This window comes from Capricornis sumatraensis, chromosome 3, assembly GCF_032405125.1.
Source record: "Capricornis sumatraensis isolate serow.1 chromosome 3, serow.2, whole genome shotgun sequence".
Lineage (NCBI taxonomy): Eukaryota > Metazoa > Chordata > Mammalia > Artiodactyla > Bovidae > Capricornis > Capricornis sumatraensis.
Window position 1 is genome coordinate 40,052,712 of NC_091071.1, and position 23,576 is coordinate 40,076,287.

General features: G+C 51.2%; 1 protein-coding gene across 4 annotated transcripts; it reads right to left on the bottom strand.

Annotated features, from left to right (window-relative positions):
* Positions 1 to 5,995: 5,995 nt before the first annotated feature.
* On the bottom strand, positions 5,996 to 23,576 carry FLYWCH2 (FLYWCH family member 2). 4 transcript variants are annotated; one of them, XM_068968898.1, is made up of 5 exons: positions 23,470 to 23,576; positions 23,109 to 23,169; positions 22,289 to 22,434; positions 7,420 to 7,850; positions 5,996 to 6,241 (listed from the first exon to the last, which is right to left on the bottom strand). In XM_068968898.1, the coding sequence occupies exons 4-5, from the start codon at positions 7,748 to 7,750 to the stop codon at positions 6,138 to 6,140; spliced, it is 435 nt and encodes a 144-aa protein (XP_068824999.1). In that variant the 5' UTR covers positions 7,751 to 7,850; positions 22,289 to 22,434; positions 23,109 to 23,169; positions 23,470 to 23,576; the 3' UTR covers positions 5,996 to 6,137. The 4 variants fall into 4 exon arrangements, with proteins under 4 accessions (XP_068824999.1, XP_068824998.1, XP_068825000.1 ...); XM_068968897.1 differs by having other exon boundaries at positions 23,528 to 23,570; XM_068968899.1 differs by lacking the exons at positions 22,289 to 22,434; positions 23,109 to 23,169; positions 23,470 to 23,576 and adding exons at positions 9,981 to 10,141; positions 12,123 to 12,241.

The following is a 23,576-nucleotide window of genomic DNA, read 5'->3' on the forward strand; positions in this document are numbered from 1 at the left end:
ATTTACTCCCACGTATTCTAAAAAGTTTGGTAGTTTACTTCTTACATTTGAGACTTAAACCCAATTTGAGTTATCTTTTGTGTATGGGCAAAGTACGGGGCTTCCCAGCTGGCTCAGTGGTGAAGAATCCGGCTGCCAATGCAGGAGACTCAGGTTCGATCCTGGAGTCAGGAAGATTCCCTGGAGAAGGAAATGGCAACCCACTCCAGTATTCTTGCCTGGAAAATCCCATGGACAGAGGAGCCTGGCAGACTACAGTCAATGGGACTGCAAGGAGTTGCACATGACTTAATGACTAAGTATGCACAGGCAAAGTAGGGCTGTGATTTCTTTTTTCTTTTTTTTTTTTTTTTGCGTATGAACATCCTAGTTGTACCATTTGTTGAAAAGACTGTTCTTTTCTCCCTGTAATTCTTTTGGCTTCGCTGTTGAAAAACAATTAACTGTAAATATGAGGATTTATTTCTGGACTCTCAATTCTATTCATGATATGTGTCTATCTTGTGCCAGCACCACCCTGACACAATTACTGTTGCTTTGTGGTAAGTTTTGAAATCAGAGAGTGAATTCTCCAACTTCATTCTTTCTCAGGATGGCTTTAGACCCCTTAAGTTTACAGTTGTCATCTTTCTTGTCAGTCTTTTTGAAAACAGATCTTTATTTTAAACTTTACATCATTGCAAACACACTCCATGGCAATTATTTTCAAGTATTCTTGCTTTTTCCACCTACCTGTATATTATAATGCTCCCCAATATTATAAGCCTATTTACATATGATTGGCTACCTAATTTAGTTATTTTCCTATTGGACACTCATTTCTAAATATTACTATTGCTGCTGTGACTGCTTCATTCCTAAGTTTCGGAGTACCTGGGTGAAAGTATATGGGAACGCTATGTACACTTCTTGCAATTTTTCTGCATGAAATTATGTCCAAATGAAACGTCAGAAAAAAACTATCCGTTTGGCATTTAATGAGGGGAAAGCATCTTTTTCCGAACTGCTCCAGCCCCCTGCCCAGCTATCCGATGCTCGTCCATGAGTCCGGCCATCGTCCATCGGTCCAGCCCCCACTCACAGCTCACAGTCACTGCCCACTTATTCTCTGACCACTCTGTGCTGTGGGGACCGGGGTTGCTCCGGTGCGGGGAGCTGCGGAGCCTGGGAGTGCTCTCCTGGACACTTGGCGGTGGCGATCCGAGTGGTCCAGCATCCACCGAGCTGAAGCCGGCCCTACCTCTCACCCGCCGCAGGTGCGACGACGCCCCCGCTGCCCCGCTGCGCCTTCTGCTCGCCGCGACACTTGCCAGCCCTCCGCCCGCTCCACCCGGCTCCGCCTTCGTGCGGCCAGAGCCCCCAGACTTCTGGCCTCGCGTCCTCACGTGGACAGAAAGAAGGCACTGCTCCTCTAGAAAATGCCGGTCGCCTGACACCCCTCCCTCCGCCTCCCTCCTCCGCGCCTCGCCGGGTCCCTGCGCTCCGGGCAGGTGCGGGGCCAGGTCGCGCGGGGCCAGGCTGCCCACATTTTCCGCACCCTCGGTCGAATCCCCTCCTTCCTGCTTTCTCTTGCCCCCTTTCCCATCCGTGTTCTCTGTCCTGCGCCTCCTTCTTGGGCCTAAGCTCCGCCGGACCTCCGGCTCGGCGTTCGGGGTCCCCTCATCTCCGCCCCTTGCCGGGGCTTCGCGTCCCGCACCCCTTGCTGTCCGCCCGGAGCGCCTCCCCTGCGGAAATCGGCAAAAAACCGCTGCCCCCGCGTACTTCAGCCTAAGTTACGGAGCAGGAGGGTATGGGGAGAAGCCATAGATCTTAATAAACAGTGGTCACGTGGTGTCTTGGAAGCGGTACCTGCTGGGGGAAATCAGACACCGCGGAGGAAGGTCTGCGACTTGGTTCAGAAGGTCTGTCGGAGAAGGACTGGGAGCGCGGATCTCGGATAGCCAGCGATCTGCCGGATCGCCACTGAGGGATCCTCCCTGCCCCCAGCAGAAGTCACTTTGGAGCCGGTGCCCCGGCTGCAAAGGGCCTGGGTGGGCGTCCTGGGTCCGCTGGGCCGGACAGCTTCCGGGCGCGCCGCCTCCCGTCCGCCCGGAGCATCAGCCACGCGGGGCGGGGGAGGGGGCATCTCTGGACCGGTCCTAGCGGTGGCAGCCCCCAGGGGAAAACACGCGGAGGGTGTGCCGGCAGATGAAGCGTGGTGGTGGTGGGGGCGTTGTCAATATTTTCTTTTCAGTGGCGTTGCCGGGTGTCGGCGAGGATGCCTGAGCGCCGGGTGGAAATGTTGGGAGCGGTGTCCTCCCGCGGAGCCGCTATCTCACCCAACACTTTTGAGAGGATCATTACCGACCTGGACACGACCGGGATACGTCCAGCGGGACTGGCTGGATGAATGATCACCACCCCTGTGGCAGGACGTTGTGGTACGCTGTAAAATGGATGCTGGAAAGACCTTTGTAATATATTAAGAAAAAATAGAAAAAAAAGAAAAAATAGGGAATTCCCTGGGTGTCCAGTTGTTAGGACTCGGTGTGTCACTGCCGCTGCCCAGGTTTGACTCTCCGGAGGGAATTAAGATCCCAGAAGTCAGAGGGAACGTCCAAGAAAAAAAAGAACTGAATGACCCCAATTTTCTGAATATAAAAATATTTATTACAAACCTATCTCTAGGTGATGGAATTATTGGAGATATTTGTAATATTTTTTCTTAATATTTTCTTATTTATTTCATGACGATGAATGACATTATTTTTAGCTTGAAAGAAAGACCAATGCAAGTTATTTTTAAAAAGAAAGTGTACCGTCATCCTATGTATTTTTAAAAATTTTATTGTTTATTTATTTATGGTTGTGCTGGGTCTTTGTGACTGCGAGCGGTTTTCTCTAGTTGCAGCCGGCGGGGGCTACTTTTCATTGCTTTGCTGGGGCTTCTACTTTTGGTGGCCTCTCTTGCTCCAGACAGGACTTCCCTGGTGGCTCAGGCAGTAAAGCGTCTGCCTACAATGTGGGAGACCTGGGTTCAATCCCTGGGTTGGGAAGATCTTCTGGAGAAGGAAATGGCAACCCACTCCAGTATTCTTGCCTGGAAAATCCCATGGATGGAGGACCCTGGTAGGCTACTACAGTCCATGGAATGGTAAAGAGTTGGACACGACTGAGCGAATTCACTTCACTCACTTGCTCCAGAGCACCTGCTCTAGGGTCCTCCGCCTTCAGTAATAGCAGATCATGGGGGCAACAGTTGTGGCTCCCGAGCTCTAGAGCACAGGCTCAGTAGTTGTGGCCCACGGGCTTAGTTGCTCTGAGGCATGTGGGATCTTCCTGGATCAGGGCTCAAACCCGTGTCTCCTGCATTAGCAGGCAGATTCTTTACCACTGAGCTACCGGCTGGGCAGGCCATTCCTCTCTCCCTCAAACCCAGTTTCCTGAAAGAGACCGCCATCGCTGAGCCCTTTTCATCCCCCTTCCAGCATCTCCCCTCTCCCTCCCTTTCCTCTACCCTGGGGTAGGGGGTAGGGAGTTGTCTGTGGGGTGGCTTCCTGACTGTTCTCTCAGCTCCCACTTTGGATGCCCCCACCGCACCTCGCATCCGTTCTCCTCCTGGGTGTTCAGTGAGTTTTGTAAAACCACACTGACTAGGTTCCCCCTCTGGGAGAATCCTTCCCCACCTCCCTCTGCCTTCCATGAACCTGGACTTACCTGTGGCCTCTAGGCCCCTGGGCTCTGGGCCACTAGCCTCTGTCCATCCTGCCTGCCCCATGGCCTTCCTGTCCTTCTCTCTCTGGCTCCAAGTCTCGCCTCTCCCAAGCATGCTGTCCTTACCCTTCAGCTCCCTTCATGGGGCTTCCCCAGGGCCCTGTCATACGCTGAGGAGCTGTTGGCCTTTTCTCTGGCAGCCCTTAGCCCCAGTTTTCATGGACTTGTCGCAGGAAGTTCCGTGCTTCCTGTCTAGCTCTGGGAGCCTGGGCTGTGATCTGTTGACTACTGGGTCCTGTGTATCCTGCTCTGGGAAGACATTAAAGTTCTCCAAAGGTGGGACTTCCTGGTGGTCCAGCAGTTAAGACTCTGCACATCCAATGCAGCCGGCCTGGGTTCGATCCTTGGTCAGGGAACTAGATCCCATGTGCCACAGCTAATGATCCCACGTGGGGCACAGAAGATCCCGTGTGCCCCAACCAAGACCTGCTGCAGCCAAATAAATATGAATTTAAATGAATGTAAGACAGAATAAAATATACAATGTTGGTCTGGGTGTGTTAAAGAAAGAAGTCAAGGGGGAAGAAAGCAGCAGGAGGGAGAGGGCAGGTGAATCTAGGTGGTGCTCCCTGCATGCTTGTACAACTTCTATGGGAGTTTCCAAATGTTTCAAAATTTAAAAAATAAGAAAACCTCCACATCCAGCGTGTAGGTTCCCATCCTGGCTCGGCAATGGCTTCCTGCCCCGCAGTCCTGACCACCTTCCAGGCAGGGCGACTTGGGCCCCTGGAGGGAGGTACCCCCTTGCTGCTCCCCCACACAGCCTCCAGGGACCAGTGAGTCAACCAGGCCCCCTCACTGGGGCCCCGAGCGCCACTCCCAGCCTTGCCTGGCAGTTCCAGAAGGGGTCAATTGTGCCACAGCACAGTTCAAGGGAGTGGTTGCCCGCTGGGACCCTGTCCAGGCCAGGACTGCCTGGAGACCAGGCTGAGGGGCAGGGGTCAGCTCCTCTCCCCACCACCTCTTCTCCAGGCCTGCTCCACCATCGAACGGTCCCCCCCAGCCCCCCAGCACCCTCAGAGCCAGCCCACCACGGGGATGACTCAGACCTCAGGAAAGGAGAACCAGGGTGGGGGATGGGAATCTATTTAAATATAGAATCCAGACAAAAGAACTTTCCAAGTTATGGGTACAGAACGTAAATGTTACAGACAACCTCGCTGTAAAAATAACAGCAGAATGGAGAGTTGGGCAAGGAAGATGCCACGTAACTCACTTTTCCCAAGAGGGAGTCAACAGATAACAGATTAAATTTGGAAAATGTTGCTTGAAAACAGAAGTCCTCTAAACTCTGCCTTAAAAAAAAATAATCCATTTCGCCTTGCTCAAAGGCAGTTTCCAAATGACGAGGAGCATGTGGGCTGAAGCATCTTGAAGGAGTCAGTCGCTCAGTCGTGACCCCACGGACTGTCCCCCGCCAGGTTCCTCTGTCCATGGAATTCTCCAGACAAGAACACTGGAGTGGGTTGCCATTTCTTTCTCCAGGCTGACACCTTTTCTCAGGGAACCCCGACTTCTGGTTGAAGGAGGGCAACAGTAGGCCAGCACTACAGAGACCTGGAGGCGGGGTGCTCAGGCTCCCAAGAGTCTACCTTGGCCCCCACACCACCCAGAGGAAACACAATGGGGCACCATACACTGCTGTTGGGGTGCCCCCTCAGACTGCAGGCCCACGTCCTCCTCAGCAGAGCCTGGGGCTGCCATGAACGTTAGGGCCCCTGTGCAGGGGGGCTGTCAGTCCTGTGCGGCTCCCTGGAGGAAGCAGCCTTTCTGAGGGTCCAGGAGGAAGGAGCGGGCTGAGGCCTCCTGTGGACTGGCTCTGGAGGGAGAGCCAGGGACAGGCAGGATCCACTTCCCAGGGGTTCTGGGCTGGAGACCAAAGGCGGCAGAAAGAGGAGGCCTCCGAGTCTCCACCTCATCTCTGGATCAGAGGCTGGATGTCCACGCTGAAGAGGCCCAGGGGTGTGAGGCCCTGGGGCATGGAGGCCCTTGCAGAGCCCTCCGGGGTCTGAGATGGTCCAGGCCAGGAAGGGCGAGGTAAGTGCTAGAAGGGAGGCCCTGGGGTGGGGGGTGGGGGGAGGGGGACGGTGAGGGGGGAGGGGGACGGGGGGCGGTGGTGGTTGGAGCTGGGGTCTCAAAGGATCCAGAATCATGGAATTGTAAAAGCCTATCTATGATGGGACCTAGTGTACAGCATCTTTTATTCTCTTAAAAAAATTTTTTTTTGCTACAAAAGTAAATTATGCTTGATCAGGGGGGAAAAAATTACAGTGCTGAAAGTGAAAACCAGTCAGGGGCTGGGCCCCAGGAGAAGCCCAGTGGAACGCGTAGAAGGCGCAGCCAAGATCACTGACCCGGGCAGGACGCACCCTCGGTTGTCAGGGCTACGGGGCTCCCCTGGGCTCGACGCGGGCCGAGGTGGACTCCTCCCCGTCCACCGAGGGGCTGGAGGCAGAAGGGCCTGCTAAGCTTCCGTCTTCTTTTTCATCTGGAAGAGAAGGGGATGGGTCAGGCTGTTGTCAAAGGAACAGGGGGTGGAGGGGTGGGGGGCAAACCTGGGGGTCCCAGCTGCCAGGGGAGGGGTGCGGAGCTGTTGGCTGACTTAGAGAAGTAACTGCTGACTCCAGACATGCACGCAAAGGCCACTGGCCGGGGGACACAGAGGTTGTTTCCAGAAGACTTCAGGCTAATTTTGGGCTGAGCACCAGGAAGCCGCTGCTACCCCTGCTGCCTGGCCAGGGGCGGGAAGCGCTGTGGACAGGTCTGGAGGTAAAGGTGGAGGGGCAGGCCGAGGGTGCCCACAAGCGCCTGCCCAGGGGCGCCTGGGGGCCTGCGTGTAGCCCCTGTTCCACGCCCCATCTCTGCGTCCGAGGAAGGTGAATTTGTCCTAATTCTCACAAAGGCGCCCTATGGGTTGAGGCCTACTTGGCTCCAGAGCCCAGGATGATCTGAGAAGTGAGCAGAGGTCTCAGCTGGTGTGGAGGGAGCCCCAGGATGGCCTGTCCCACCCAGCCCAGCTGGAGAAATGGGCTCTGAGCCAGATGCTCCCCACTCCCATCCTTTGCAGCGACCGACTGATGACCTCAGGGCGGTGACTTTGCTCCTCTGAGCCCTGCCTCCCCACAGGTCACCAGGAAGGACCCTCTCCCCCCACAGAGGCAGGTGGACATGGAACAGGCCAGCGGAAGGGCTCAAGGTGAGCCGGGCCCCCTGCAGAGGGGCCTCCGGGCTCCGGGTTCCCTGACTCCCTGAGGATGGCCCCGTCTAGCAGGCGATGGAGTCTGAGGGGTCCCTTAGGTTCCCTGAGAACTCTAGGCTGGTGGCTGGGGATGCCCCCATCTCATGAAAAAGACACATGAATATGTAAATGCAGAAATAGGAGAGAAATAGGCCCAGGAACACAGACACACAAGGACCCACACAAAGTTACCCTTCTAGGCAAATACACATGTAAACAGACAGAACCTTAGACACACACACACACATACATGCACGTGTGCATGGAGGCCTACAGACACGCAGAGATTCACACCGAGATGTGTTTAGACAGACACACAATGCCCACGGCACATGCACCCTCTCCAGGCCAGCCAAGCCTGGCGGTCCCCCTGACTTCGGCCCTAAGAAGGCCCTGCTCCTGTACTGCGTGCTGGGCCCAGGCCTCACCTGTGTCCAGCTTGCTGCGTTTCTGTTCAGGCTCCTGGGGGGCGGCCTCGATGGCCCGCTGAGCCTCAGGATGGATCTTCAGGAGGGCTTTGGCGAGGGTGGCAGGGCCAGGCACCCCTAGGGACATGATGCAGTGCACGCCTTTGCGCTTGGCCCCTTCCACTTTGGCACTGTCCTTGGAGGCCGTCAGCAGGACCAGTTTGGAGAACTTCCTGGGTTTCTGGGGGGCTGCGGGGACAACATCTGTGCCCGGCTCAGGGGGTTCAGGGGTGGGCTCCTGGCCGGCCTTTACACTCTCGCCCTCCTGCTCGCTGGACTCGGGCAGGGGCATTCTGGGATGGGCGGCCGGGCCCCCAGGCGGGACGCTCAGGTCTCAGTAGGATTTGTCCTCCACCTCCCTGCAAGGAACCTGGCAGTCCAGGGGCTCTGTCCTAAGGGAGGAGACAAAATCCCATCAGCGGGGACATCCCTGGCAGTCCAGTGGATAAGACTCTGGGCTTCTAATGCAGGAGACATACGTTCGATCCCTGGTTGGGGAACTAAGATCTCACATGGGAAAAAAAATCCCATCAGTGGAGGGGCCCTTGGGCCAGGGTTCAAGAGGAATCTGGGCTGGAAGATAGGGCAGGTGGGGCTGCCCTGTGCCCCCCACGCCCGCTCCCACCTTGGGGAAGGACCTGAATGGAGCTGGAGAACCCGGGCCGGCATGTCTGCTGTCTTGGCAGCCTTGGGACCATCACCTCCCCCAGCCAAACCTCACTCCCCAACTGTAAAATGTGCCAGAAACAGGGCTCTCCAGGGGCTGCTGGGGTGACCAAGGTACTGACAGCTGTGAGTTACTAGGAATCCAGGCCCACCGGTGCTGAGCTCAGGGTGGAGTGCTTCCACGGGTTTGTCCCATTTAACCTTCACTCCATGTTATGGAAGTTGTTCTCATCGCCCCAGGTTACAGATGAGACCACGGAGGCACACGGCCATGGAGCATAGCTGCGGGTCCGGTCGAGCTGGCCCAGGGCCCGCCCCGCACTGCGCCTGGGCTACCCCTGAGCAACGGGCGTTGGGGAAAAGCACTTGCGGGATGTGAGCTCAGGTCACCAACCCTCCCAGAAGGCCCGCTGCCCTTCACCCCGACACTCTGTCTGTGTCACCAGGAGCGGGGGCTGGGCCCCCAGGGCACTCTGCAGGCCCCAGAGGGGAGCCTGGCCCTGGGAGGCTGGACTCTGGATTCACAAATAGATCCAGTCCCCATCCCAGGCCAGAGGCCCAGGCCCCCAGGGCTAGGAGATGCCAGGGCCCCACGAGGGCAGCGACTTCTGTCTGAGCTGGTGCTGGTGCTGCCCCAGCTGAGTGGGGACAAGGCTGTGGAGGTGTCCAGAGGAGCTATGGTCACTGAGGGTTCCCTGGCTGCTGGTCTGGAGAAGCAGAAAAGATGGCTGACAGGGGCAGGGTTGGCCTGGAGACCCGGGCCCTGGGGCATCAGTGTGGGGGTGTCTGTTGGGGGTGACTGGGTAGTGGGCAGATGGTGAGGGTCTTTCTCAGTTTAGCCCAGAAACAAGGCTATCACCTTGGCAGACATCTCATGTACCCTATCCAGAACCCAGGGGGCAGTGAAGCCCATACTCTTACCTGCCCCCCTGGACCTGCTTTTCCAACCTGGCTTTGAACTGTTTCTTTGAGTTTGCAGTCCATACAAACTGTCGGACACGACTGAGCAACTGAACAACAAACTCATATGGCTTGAAGGGTCCATGCCCCTCACTTCATAGTCTTCCAAGACCCCATCACCCATGACAGGAGCCTGAAGTGCAAGATCAATGTGTGGTTGGGGTGTCTTGCCCCCCACAGGTTCCCCTGACTATTAGACATGAGAGCAGAAACCTCCCACTGTGACAGGGAGGACTCCAGGGGGGGTGTCCTCAGGTCTATGCTGCCTGGTAGCAAGTCCCCTGACCACTGGCACCCCTAGGATTGCTGTCTTATTATCTCTCCTGTCCCTGGTCCAGCTTCTGGATGAGCCAACCCCTGCTCCTCCCTTCCCGGCTCTGCCCACCCTGCCCCACAGTGTGGGCAATATGGTGGTATCGGGGGCCTGGGGGAACACAGGGTTCAGCAGAAAAGATGCTGTCAGTGCCTCCCCTAGCAGAGCCACTCTGGGCAGGAAAGGGTTATGGTGGGAAGCCCCGCCCCCAGGCCCCTGATTGGCTCTGGGGCACATCCCTGGCCTAGCCCAAACCTTTGTGGTCCAGGGATGAAACTCCAGGTGGTTGCACCCCTTCCTCGTACCATATCCAAAAAATTAACTCTAAATGACCACAGGCTTAAACATGAGAGCTAGTGATAAAACTCTTAAAAAAAAGAGTTGGATTAGGCAAAGAACTAAAAGTACAGACAACCAAAGAAGAAATATGTTAATTGGACATCATCAAGATTTAAAACTTTTGTGAGTCAAAGAGACTCACAATCAAGAAAGTTAAAAGGCAATCCATAGGATAGGAGAACATTTTTGCAGATCATGTATCTGATAAAGGGTTTTCCTGGTGGTTCAGTGGTGAGGAACACACCTGCCAATGCAGAAGACCCGGGTTTGATCCCTGGGTCGGGAAGATCCCCTGGAGAAGGGAACAGCAACCCACTCCAGTATTCTTGCCTGGGATTTCCCGTAGACAGAGGAGTCTGGCATATAGTCCATGGGGCGGCAAAAGAGTCGGACACAACCTAGTGACTAAAACAACAACATATCTGATAAACGACCTGCATCTGGAATTTATAAAGAACACTTACAACTCAGTAATGAAAAGACAAATAACTCAATTTTAAAATGGGCAAAGAATCTGAAAAGGCCTTTCTCCAAAGAAAATATACAAGTGGCCAGTAAGCACATGAGATGTTCAACATCATTAGTCATGAGGGAAACGTGGATCATGAGATACTATTTCACACTATTAGGATGGATCTAATAAAACAAAGCAAAAAACGGACAATAACAAGTGATAGTGAGGTTGAGAAGAAAATAGAGCCTTGATACACTGCTGGTGGAGCTGTACATAGGCGCAGCCAGTTTGGAAAACAATCTGGCAATTTCTCAAAAGGTTAAACATAAAATTACCATATAACCCAGCAATTCTACTCCTAGTTGTTTCTCCAAGAGAAATGGAAACTGATGTCCACATAAAAACTTGTACATAGAATGCTTGCAGCAGCATTATTCATAGACACCAAAAAGTGAAACAGCCCAAATATCCATCGACAGGTAAATGAATAAACAGAATGTGATGTGTCCACACAATGGAATATTATTTGATTATCTGACAAATTCCTGCCACACATGAATAAGCCTTGGAAACATTCGCTGAATGAAAAAAAGGCCTGTCATCAAAGATCGCAAATCATACATTCCATTTCTATAAAATGATCTGAAGTCTCTAGAAAATTGATACAGTAGAAAAATCCATAGGGACAGAAGGTAAATTTGTGCTTTTCTAGGGTTAGGGGTGGGAGGGATGGGGGCCAGAAGAGTGAATACTAGCATGGGGGTTTCTGGGATGATGAAAAGTTTCCAAAACTGATGGTGGTGAAGGCTGTAGAACTTGGTGAATTTACTAGAAGCCACTGAATTGTACATTGTGAGTGAACTCACAGCATGTAAACTATCTCAATAAAACGCATGTATTAAGAAAAGGGAAATTAAGTCTATGACCAGTGGTTTTCCAACTTCACGATACCTAAGAATCTTCCAGAATTCTTGTTTAAAATGCCCAATCCTGGACTCCTCCAACCCCAGACTTCTTTCTCAGTGCGTCTGGAGAGGGCCCTGAGAATCTACCTTTTTTTTAAACCAGTACTCTATTTATTCTGATACTTTGTGAAACATGGCTGATGTCATGGGTCCTCAGCTTAGGAAGTTTCTAATCTCTCGTTCATAGTTGAACTGTTCTTCGGCCACTCCATAATCATTGTCCCATGTGCTTCTTGGAGGGCTGTGATGGGGCTGCTGGTGAGGTGATGGGTTCACTTAGGCATCAGGTACAATCCTCACAGGGAGATTTTCAAAGCAGCAGTAAGATCCAAAAAGGGTCAAGAATTGCTACTTGATAGTGTACAGGGAACGGTTTCCCCAAAGTGGGGATTTCATGTAATGACATCTCCTTTCCCCTAATCACCATGGCTTAGAATCACCAAAGGTAGTCTTAGAGTTAGCTTTACTCCTTACCCGCTGTATTCTGCCCCTAGACCTGTCTATGCTAATCCCAAATGGCCCCCGCTCCCCAGCTCTCTCCTCTCGCATCATGATCGCCCCTCCTGACCAAGCCGCCTGAGTGCCTCCCCTGTCCCAACATCTCAGACCACCAACCGCCAGCCCTGTGAGCATCGCTAGAGCCACAAGGATGGGACGGGACAGGGGCTGGGTGCAGGGCGGGGGCGGTACTGGGTGGGGCGGACGCGGTCAGGGATAGACAACCCAGAGTGGGGTTCCCTGATTTGGGGTGTGAGGGCTCAGTCCTGGGGTCGGGATAGTTGGGGGCAAGGCGGAACGAGGAGAAAGGAGCTTGAATCGCGGATGAAGGACAAGGAGGTAGCCTGAGTGCCGGGAGGCAGAGGTGGGGAGCACCCCGCCCACCCCAGCATCAGTAGCCCTTGGGGACCCCCAGGAGAGCCCGGCAGGGACCTGAGACCCTCCCCGATCCGCTGGGGCCCGTCCTCACCGGGCACCGGCCGGGTGGCGACGGCAGAGGGGCCCTCTCTCTCCGGAGGCCGAGCAGCGGCGGGTCCCTCGGCCTCGGTGTCTGGGGGCCCCCGCCTAGGTTTGGGCAGTCACCTCAGGCTGGGGTCAAGGAACGAGCATGCGCAGCAGGATTCGTGAGGTGCCAGTTCCTTGGGCCAGAGGGTTTTCTCCGGGTCTTCCCCGCGCGGGGCGGAGCTGGCGGTCTGACCAATCGGCGCGCGGGGGCGGGACCATGCGGGTACTGGGCGGAGCTCTCCCAGGACTGGAGGGTGGGTTTAACTGAGACCAGGCGACCTCCCCCAGTATTTGACATCGGCCCGACGCGGAGGAAGCCTGAGCATTTGTTTAAGGGCCTCGATCGTCCTCTTCGTTCTTCTGAGCGAACAGAAAGAACTTCCTTTATGTTCATCAAAGCCACTGATTCCTCTGTGCCCCCAGCATCCCTGAGGGCACAGCATCTTTGGCATTGACTGGATTCTCGGTCCAACACTCTCCATTGGTCTCTTCCTCGCTACTGGTACCCCCAAACCCCCACAGGTCCAGTACTTATCTTTCAGTCCATCTATCGCCCATAGGTCCAGCCCCCACTCACAGCGCACAGTCACTGCCCACTTATTCTCTGACCACCCTGTGTGGTGGGGACCGGGATTGCTCTGGTGAGGGGAGCTGTGAGGCCTTGGGAGTGCTCTCCTGGACACTTGGCGGGTGGCGATCCGAGTGGTCCAGCATCCTCCGAGCTGAGGCCGGCCCTGCCTCTCACCCGCCCTAGGTGCAATGACGCCCCTGCTCCCCTCCCGCACCGCGCCTGCGTCCTCTGTTCGCCTCAACCCTTCCCAGTCCTCCACTCGCCGCCCCCATCACGGCCCTTCGCCCGGCTGGAGCCCCCAGTCTTCTGGCTGCGTGTCCTCACGTGGACAGAATGAAGACACTGTTCCTCTAGAAAATGCCACTCCCCTGACACCCCTGCCCTCCGCCTCCCTCCTCTTCCTCTAAGGCTGCTCCTGGGCTCCCTGGGCGGGGCAGGTCCAGGTCCCTTAGGGGCCTGCCTGCCCGGGATGTCAGGCATTTCCCAAGTCTCCTGCATCTTCTCCATCCTGTGTCCTTCAGCTCACCCACATTCTCCTGTATCCTCCTCAAGTCCAAACATCAGCAGAACCTGTGTCTGCCTCCCAAAGACTCCCAGCTTCCTCCTCGCCCCTGCCTCCCCATTTGCAGATTCCTAACCCCACCGTTGGTTCAGGTTCAGCAGCCAGACTTCCAAAACCCTCCAATCCTTTCTCCAGGGGTCATGTCATTTCCTGGGTATTTTCTAGGTTCATTCAAAACCCTTAGTAAGTTTATTTTCCATTATCTATTAATAGTCCACTGACTTATTTAACTTATATGCAGAGTACATCATGAGAAACGCTGGGCTGGAAGAAACACAAGCTGGAATCAAGATTGCTGGGAGAAATATCAATAACCTCAGATATGCAGATGACACCACCCTTATGGCAGAAAGTGGAGAAGAACTAAAGAGCCTCTTGAAAGTGAAAGAGGAGAGTGAAAAAGTTGGCTTAAAGCTCAACATTCAGAAAACGAAGATCATGGCATCCGGTCCCATCACTTCATGGGAAATAGATGGGGAAACAGTGGAAATAGTGGCTGACTTTATTTTTCTGGGCTCCAAAATCACTGCAGATGGTGATTGCAGCCATGAAATTAAAAGACGCTTACTCCTTGGAAGGAAAGTTATGACCAACCTAGACAGCACATTAAAAAGCAGAAACATTACTTTGCCAACAAAGATCCGTCTAGTCAAGGCTATGGTTTTTCCAGTGGTCATGTAAGGATGTGAGAGTTGGACTGTGAAGAAAGCTGAGCGCCGAAGAATTGATGCTTTTGAACTGTGGTGTTGGAGAAGACTCTTGAGAGTCTCTTGGACTGCAATGACAACCGACCAGTCCATCCTAAAGGAGATCAGTTCTGGGTATTCACTGGAAAGACCGATGTTGAGGCTGAAACTCCAATACTTTGGCCACCTGATGCAAAGAGCTGACTCATTGGAAAAGTCCCTGATGCTGGGAGGGATTGGGGGCAGGAGGAGAAGGGGACGACAGAGGGTGAGATGGTTGGATGGCATCATCGGCTCGATGGACATGAGTTTGGATGGACTCTGGGAGCTGGTGATGGACAGGGAGGCCTGGCGTGCTGCGGTTCATGGGGTCGCAAGGAGTTGGACACGACTGAGTGACTGAACTGAACTGAACTGAACTGAATCCACTGACTACTGGTTGTTTCTAATTTTATTATGTTATAAATATCTTTGTATACAAATTTGATTATGTCTGATTGTCCCCTTTCATAAAATTTCAAAATGAAATAGTTAAAGAAGGCAAATATCTTTAAGGGCTTTTAGAACTTATTGCCAGATTGTCCCTAAGGAAATGCACGAGCTTGGAGTCAGATGCCTGGATTCAAATCCCAGCTCTGGCGGTAGCTAGCTGTGTGACAAGCAATTGCTTCCCCTTTCTGTGTCTCAATTTTCTCATCTAGTAAATGGGTATAATAATATCACCCACCTCAGGGAGATATTGTGAGAATTCACAGAATAGCATTTTGTGGGCCATGGGTTCCAACATTTATATTTCTTAGTCCTCTGGTTCTCAGAAATTTTGGTCTCAGAATCCTTTTAAAGAGTGATTATACTCTTTAAATTATTGAGCAGCTCAAAGAGCTTTTGTTTTTATAGGTTTCATCTAGCAATATTTCCAATATCAAAGTTAATCTGAAAATATAAAATAGCAATGATAAATTCACTGACTATTTTTTCAAACCAAAAACGAGTGAGAAGAATGGCAGTGTGCTACATTTTAAAAAAATCTATTTGGGGACTTCCTTGGCAGTCAAGTGGTTAAGACTCAGGACTCCCACTGAAGGGGGCATCGGTTCTACCCTTGGTTGGGGAAATAAGACTCCACATGATTTGTGGCATGGCCCCAAAAACAGTCTGTTTAATATCACATTTGAGAAAAGACTGCTGGCTTCTCATATCTGTGTCTGCCTTCACTCTATAAGAATATATTGATTTGACTGAAGTGCATGAAGAAAATTCAGCCTCAGATTAAAAAAAAATTGGAAAAGAAAGTAGTCTTTTTAGAGCCTTTTCAGATAATTGTGGCTATTCTTCTTTGATACTACACCGACACTCAGAATGTGGTGGTTTTTTGATGGTTAGCTGCAACATGGAATCTCAGATGATATCAGCGTGTTTTTTCTGTTCTATTACATGAGAACCCACGGATCTATCTTGCACTTTGAAAGGATCTTTTATTCACATGTGATTTTGTAAATCATGTGTTGGTCTTTCCAAACATATTTGTTCACTGACTAGATCTTGCGACTGTTGACACATCTTATTATACAATATGAAAAAAAAATGTATAACATTCATGAATATTGCAACTGTCTGGCAATATTGGGAAGTTGTGAAGCTAAAGGTGGCAGATACAATCTCCAAAATTGTACTTTTTGCTAAAAGCCTTAGAATTTTATTAGTGGCAACAAATTCTGTCAGTTTGGTGTCACTGCCTTGATTCACACTAAGAACCATCATTGCTTTCGCATCATTGGTGCAAGCTCATTACAGTGAAAAAGGCCACAGTTGCCTCAGTATTATTAATACTATGAAATATTCATGGGCCTCCTGAAAGGGCTTTGGGAACCCCTAGAGGCCACCACTTTGAGACCTGCTACACTATTCATTTTTCTATGAACTTGTTCATCTTTTCCTTACTGATTTAAGAAACCTTACTGAATTCAGTTAACCCTAGCATTCCACGTTTGACAGAAACATTATCATTCACATCTGGTGGGGGAGGTGGTTGGGAAAATTGGTGTATGCATCCACACATCTGAATATTTATTTATTTATTGGCCACGCCTACCCACTTGTGAGATCTTGGTCCCCAACCAGGAATCAAACCAGGGCCCTTGACAGTGCAAGCGGTGCAACTACTACACCACCAGGGAATTCCATATGCAGCTAAATGTAATGGTCTTTTTCAGTTTGAGTTTCTTGTTTTAAAAAAAATCATCCTGGCCTTCCCTGGGGGTATAGTGGCTAAGAACCGCCTGCCAATGCAAGGGACATGGGTTTGACCCCTGGTCCAGGAAGATTTCACATGCCCTGTGCAACTAAAGCCCGTGTACCACGATTACTGAAGCCCGAGCACCCTAGCACCTACATGCTGCAACTACTGAAGCCCACATGCCTGGAACCTGCGCTCCACAACAAGAGAAGCTACCACAACGAGAAGCCCTCGCACCACAATGAAAAGTGGACCCCTCTCACCCCAACTAGAGAAAGCCTGGATGCAACAACAAAGACCCAGCACAACCAAAAATAGATCAATCAATAAAGTTTATTAAAATAAATAAAATAATCCAAAGCAAGTTCTTCCCATATTAGTATTAGTGTGTCAGTGGTACTGAACAAAGTATCACAAATGGAGTGGCTGAAACAACAGAAACTTCTCATCTGACAGTTCTGGAAGCCAGAAATTTGAGATCAAGGTGTGGACAGGGTGGGTTCCTTCTGAGGGCTGAGTTGTTGTTCAGTTGCTCAGTCATGTCCAACTCTTTGCAACCCCATGGACTGCAGCACGCCAGGCTCCCCGTCCTTCACTGTCTCCCTAAGTATGCTCAAACGTGAGTCCTTGGAGTATGTGGTGCCATTGACCATCTCAGGGCTGGGAGAGAGTCTGTTCCAGGCCTCCCTCCTTGGCTTCTAGACATGTCACCCCAATCTCTGCTGTCACCGTCACAGAGCGTCCTCCTGTGTACATTTCTGTGTCTGTACCTCCTCTCTTCATAAGGACACCTGTCGTTTGAATTGGGTCCACCCTAGCAAAATGGCTGTCTGGGGAGGCCTTACAAATAGCTGTGAAAAGAAGAGAGGCGAAAAGCAAAGGAGAAAAGGAAAGATATAAGCATCTGAATACAGATTTCCAAACAATAGCAGGAAGAGATAAGAAAGCCTGCTTCAGCGATCAATGCAAAGAAATAGAGGAAAACAACAATGGGAAAGACTAGAGATGTCTTCAAGAAAATTAGAGATACCAAGGGAACATTTCATGCAAAGATGGGCTCGATAAAGGACAGAAATGGTCTGGACCTAACAGAAGCAGAAGATATTAAGAAGAGGTGGCAAGAATACACACACACAAAAAAAAGAATACACAGAACTGTACCAAAAAAGATCTTCACGACCCGGATAATCATGATGATGTGATCACTAATCTAGAGCCAGACATCTTGGAAAGTGAAGTCAAGTGGGCCTTAGAAAGCATCACTACGAACAAAGCTAGTGGAAGTGATGGAATTCCAGTTGAGTTCTTTCAAATCCTGAAAGATGATGCTGTGAAAGTGCTGCACTCAATATGCCAGCAAATTTGGAAAACACAGCAGTAGCCACAGGACTGGAAAAGGTCCGTTTTCATTCCAATTCCAAAGAAAGGAAATGCAAAAGAATGCTCAAACTACCTCACAATTGCACACATCTCACATGCTAGTAAACTAATGCTCAAAATTCTCCAAGCCAGGCTTCAGCAATACGTGAACCGTGAACTCCCTGATGTTCAAGCTGGTTTTAGAAAAGGCAGAGGAACCAGAGATCAAATTACCAACATCCACTGGATCATGGAAAAAGCAAGAGAGTTCCAGAAAAACATCTATTTCTACTTTATTGACTATGCCAAAGCCTTTGACTGTGTGGATCACAATAAACTGGGGAAAATTCTGAAAGAGATGGGAATACCAGACCACCTAACCAGCCTCTTGAGAAATCTGTATGCAGGTCAGGAAGCAACAGTTAGAACTGGGCATGGAACAACAGACTGGTTCCAAACAGGAAAAGGAGTACGTCAAGGCTGTATATTGTCACCCTGCTTATTTAACTTATATGCAGAGTACATCATGAGAAACGCTGGACTGGAAGAAACACAAGCTGGAATCAAGATTGCCGGGAGAAATAGCAATAACCTCAGATATGCAGATGACACCACCCTTATGGCAGAAAGTGAAGAAGAGCTAAAAAGCCTCTTGATGAAAGTGAAAGACGAGAGCGAAAAAGTTGGCTTAAAGCTCAACATTCAGAAAACGAAGATCATGGCATCTGGTTCCATCACTTCATGGGAAATAGACGGGGAAACAGTGGAAACAGTGTCAGACTTTATTTTGGGGGGCTCCAAAATCACTGCAAATGGTGACTGCAGCCATGAAATTAAAAGATGCTTACTTCTTGGAAGAAAAGTTATGACCAACCTAGATAGCATATTCAAAAGCAGAGACATTACTTTGCCGACTAAGGTCTGTCTAGTCAAGGCTATGGTTTTTTCCTGTGGTCACGTATGGATGTGAGAGTTGGACTGTGAAGAATGCTGAGCCCTGAAGAATTGATGCTTTTGAACTGTGGTGTTGGAGAAGTCTCTTGAGAGTCCCTTGGACTGCAAGGAGATCCAACCAGTCCATTCTGAAGGAGATCAACCTTGGGATTTCTTTGGAAGGAATGATGCTAAAGCTGAAGCTCCAGTACTTTGGCCACCTCATGAGAAGAGTTGACTCAGTGGAAAAGACTCTGATGCTGAGAGGGATTGGGGGCAGGAGGAGAAGGGGACGACTGAGGATGAGATGGCTGGATGGCATCATGGACTCGATGGACGTGAGCCTGAGTGAACTCTGGGAGATGGTGATGAACAGGGAGGCCTGGCGCGCTACAATTCATGGGGTCGCAAAGAGTCGAACACGACTGAGCGACTGAACTGAACTGAACTAGCAACTTCATCTTAACACGATCATCTTAAGGACTTAATGGCAAAGTTCTTATTTCTAAACGAGGTCACATTCACAAGCACTGGGGATTAGGACTTGAACTTCTTCGTGTGGAGAGTGGGGACACAATTCAATTCACAGCATTTGCTTTGACTTGTTTCTAATGGTTTGATAATTTCTCCCTTTCCGCACGATTCTCTCATGTTTTGCAATTTATTTATTTTTAAAATATATTGCCAAATTATTTCAAAACCCTGATAATGCTTAGGGACCTGTCTATAATTTTATTTTTTAATATAATTTTAATTGATTGAAAGTTGAATTTCTCATTATCCCTAATAAATAGTTTTTTTCGGCTTGTGGGATCTTAATTCCCTGACCACAGATCAAGTCCATGTTCCCTGCAGTAGAAGCTGGGAATCTTAAGCACTGAACCACCAGGGAAATCCCCTGGGATTTATTTATTCAACAAATACATGTCTAATAGTGACTAATGTGTATTTCCAAAGGGAAAATTTTATTCTGTGTCAACTGTACTTCAAGGACATTGCTTTTGTAAAAAGTAAGTGTTGTAAAAGGAAGAAAGAAGGGAGGGAGGAAAGAAAGAGGAAGGAGACGGAAGAGGGGCCTGCAATTGGCATTGAGCTTGATGTTGGAGGACTTTGGAGTGAAGGATATCACCTGTGTTCTTCAGATAGCCAGCCATCTGCCGGGTCATCAGAGATCCTTCCTGGATGCATCACCACCCTCCCCCAACCCCTGCAGAAGACAAGTTAGAGCCGGTGCCCAGGCCTCAAAGGACCCGGGTGGGCCCCCGAAGTCGGCTGGCTCAGATGGCACCCCCAGGCGCCCCTTCCTTGCCACTAGGAGCATCAGCTGCAGAGTGTCCACGGGTGGGAAACGTGGGTCTGCTCTCCCTGGGACAGCATGGGACCCCCATGGGACCTCCCCTGGGACAAGCACAGCAGTCGTGTACACAGAAGGGCTGTTTGGGTTCTCTGGTCTCCCGTTCCCCCCACCCCATTACTGAATAACTAGACTTCCTGTTTATCCTCCGACATAGTTGTTCCATGGCCAGTTTCACTCTTTGGCCTACCGAGGTGACCCGGATTTAGCCTCAGGCTTTTTGACGTATTTATAACAGTGAAACAAATATGACGTGACTCAGATGTCCATCCGCTGATATGTGGATAAATAAATGCTGGCTATCCCTCAAAGCAGCATTACTCAGCCATGTGCTGTGTCTGTGCTAAGTCGCTTCAGGGGTGTCCGACTCTTTGTGACCCTGTGGACTTATAGTCTGCCGGGCTCCTCTGTCTATGGAATTCTCCAGGCAACAATACTGGAGTGGGTTGCCATTTCCCTCTCCAGGGGATCTTCCCAACCCAGGGATGGAACCCGGGTCTCCCGCATTTCGTGCAGATTCTTTACTGTCTGAGCCACCATATTAAGGGACCAAATACAGATAGCTGTACACCATGGACGAACCTGGGAGACCTCACCGCTGGGTGAAAGAAGCCAGACAGTAAATGACAAATACTGCGTGTTCCATTTATGTGAAACGCAGAGAAAAGGCAAATCCATAGACACAGAAAGTAGACTAGTAATGGCGGGGGCTGAGAGATCTGGGGGGAAAACGAGGAGTGACCGCTGAAAGGGGACTGGGTTTCTTTGGGGGTTATGACGGCATTCTGTAATTAGATAATGGTGACGGTTGTAAATATACTATTAATAAAAGCCACAAAGCTGTATACTCTAAAATGGTGAATACTGGGAATTCCCTGTTGGTCTAGTGGTTAGGCGGAGAAGGCAATGGCACCCCCACTCCAGTACTCTTGCCTGGAAAATCCCATGGATGGAAGAGCCTGGTAGGCTGCAGTCCATGGGGTCGCTAAGAATCGGACATGACTGAGCGACTTCCCTTTCACTTTTCACTTTCATGCATTGGAGAAGGAAATGGCAACCCACTCCAGTGTTCTTGCCCAGAGAATCCTGGGGACGGGGGAGCCTGGTGGGCTTCCCTCTATGGGGTCGCACAGAGTCGGACACGACTGAAGCGACTTAGCAGCAGCAGCAGCTAGTGGTTAGGATTCAGGGCTTTTACAGCCCTGCAGCGGTGTGGTGGCAGGAGGGGAATTCCATCCCTGGTGGGGGAACTGAAATCCTGCAAGCTGTGTGGCCAAAAATTTTTTGTTTAAATAAAGAATCGTGAATATTATGGCATGTGAATTAAATCTCAGTTAAAAAAGAAAAGAAAAATAAAAAACAAACAGAGAATTCCCTGTGGTGTTTAGGAGTTCATGATTCCATTGCAGGGGGCACAGATTTGATTGATCTCTGTTCAGGGAACTAGGATCCCACACGCTGCCACATGGCCCGGCAGATAAAAAGAAAAAGAAAAGAAAAAATAATAAATGTGGGAGTTTTGGATTAGCAGATGCAAATTATTATATGTAAGCTGGATAAACAACAAGGTCCTGCTGTATAGCACAGGCAACTATATTCAATATCCTGTAATAAATCATAACAGGAAAGAATATGAAAAAGAGTATATATATGTGTGTATAAGTGAATCACTTTGCTGTACAACACCAGGAGTTAACACAGCATTGCAAATCAACTCTATGTCAGTAAAATAAATCAAAGCATAGTTGTCATAAAAATCTCAGCTGTTGTCCACAGTAAATCGGAAAACGGGCAGGTGTGATAAATCCCACATACCTGGTGTGAGAATTGTTGGTGTGTGACTGTGAGCGCAGGAGAGGAAAAGCAGGGTGCTTTTTCCTTGTCAGGGCTTCAGAGCACAGAGGCCCCAAAGGGCTCCCCATGGGCTGAGAGGTGGCCCGGGCCAGGCAGCCCTGGAGAAGGGCCAGGAGCCTGGTTGGGGTGGGGATGGCTCAGGGCTGCTCAGGTTAGAGCTGGGCCTCCAAGGACCCTGAATCCTGGGATTCAGAGACCAGTTCTGTAACAGAGTCAGGCACATTCGATGAATTCATTTTTTTACCCACAAGTTGATTTTGCTCAAACCCCAAAGATAAAATGTTGCTTCAAAGAATTCCTAACCCCAGGAAGGTGGACTCTCCAGTCTGCAGGGAGCTGGGAGAGAATTCCTTTCAATACATTTTAGGGTTCTTGTTCATTTTTACCTGCAAGAGAAGCAGGTGGGGTCAGGCAGGGCCCAGAACTGACCACAGGAGGACAAAGGTGGCCAGTTGGGTGGGGCCACTAGGGCTACAGGCCAATGGAGGGAGTCCCACCACCTTCTCCCCGCCGCACCTGTGCCTCCCCCAAACCACACTCAGACCTCCCTCTTACTCACACACTCCCCATCCCTACCTGCGCTCAACCTAGGACTTCTGAGGGCACGGTCTTTCAGTGTTCCTCTTCCAGGCGTAAAGGGCTATCCCAGCGAGCACTACTAGCGCAGCAGGCCACACCGCAGGCCCTATGGCCATCAAACCCACAGACGTAGAACCTTTTGCCTATAAGGGGGGAATGAGGTCAGGTGACCTGAGTGACACCAGGGTGACCCCACAGGATGGAGACAGTGAGGGGATTGTGGGGCTCGGGGTTCCAGACTGATGGGAGAAGGTGCAGGAACCAGAGAAAAGACAGGGCCGCTCAACGAGATGGCCCCATCCCTGCCCCTCCACCCCCAGCTGAGCAGAAAGAATAAGCTCTAAGGTAGATGCCGGCCTTGCCCCTCCCTCTGCAGTAACAATCCGGTAATTTCAGGGCAGTGACTTGGCCCTCATGGAGACGGCACCCTCTGCCTCCTGGACTGGTGGGAGGAAACAACTGCCCACAGGGTGGGGGGCACCTGGGACAGGACTGCCGGGGGGGAGCCCTTCTGGGTGAGCCAGGCATGGGCTCTAGGGTCTGGGGCGAGGGGGGCACTCTCGCTCCTCAAGCCAGACCCAGGCTCCCAGCAGGGGGTGGGGGCCGAGGGGTCCCTCAGGTCCCCTGAACCTCCTGGTCTGTCGCTGGGGATGTGCTGGGGTCTCAGTCCAAGGGAAGCAGTCCCTCCGCCCTCACCCCCAGGTCCCTGGAGACTTCATCTGTTCTGGAAACAACCAGGGTCTTGCTCTCGTGCCGGTAGCTGTTGGCTGGGCCTGGTCAGGTCCGGCTGGTTTTGAGGGGTGGACTTGTCTCTCACCATGAAGAAGATTATCCCGTTTTTCACGTCTGTCATCTTCTCAAGGTATCAGAGTTCACCCCTGTAGGGGGACACCTGTCATCTTCCTTCCCACACACTCTGACTCCCCCAAGGTCCCCCGGCTCCTCCCGCAGAGACTGAGGCCCCTCCCCAACCCTTCTGGAGGGGTCGCCCAGACAAGAGACAAGTGCCACTTGCCTGGAGCTGACCTTGGGGGGATGGGGGTCCGCTGGAAGGTGACAGTGGGGTGTAGGCTGGGCCACCCCAGGGATTGCTGGGTCTGGAGAAAGGAGCATCTAGGTCCCCTCCGCGCCCCCACTTCCTGCCCAACTGCCCCCACCCCGAGCCTGTTCAAAGGTACCTCCACGTGTTGGTGGGTCAGCAGTCCCACTCGGGTCCCCAGTCTGGCACCCCCTCACCTTTTGGAGGAAGCCGCGCTCTCTCCTCTCCGACTCTCAGCTCTAACTA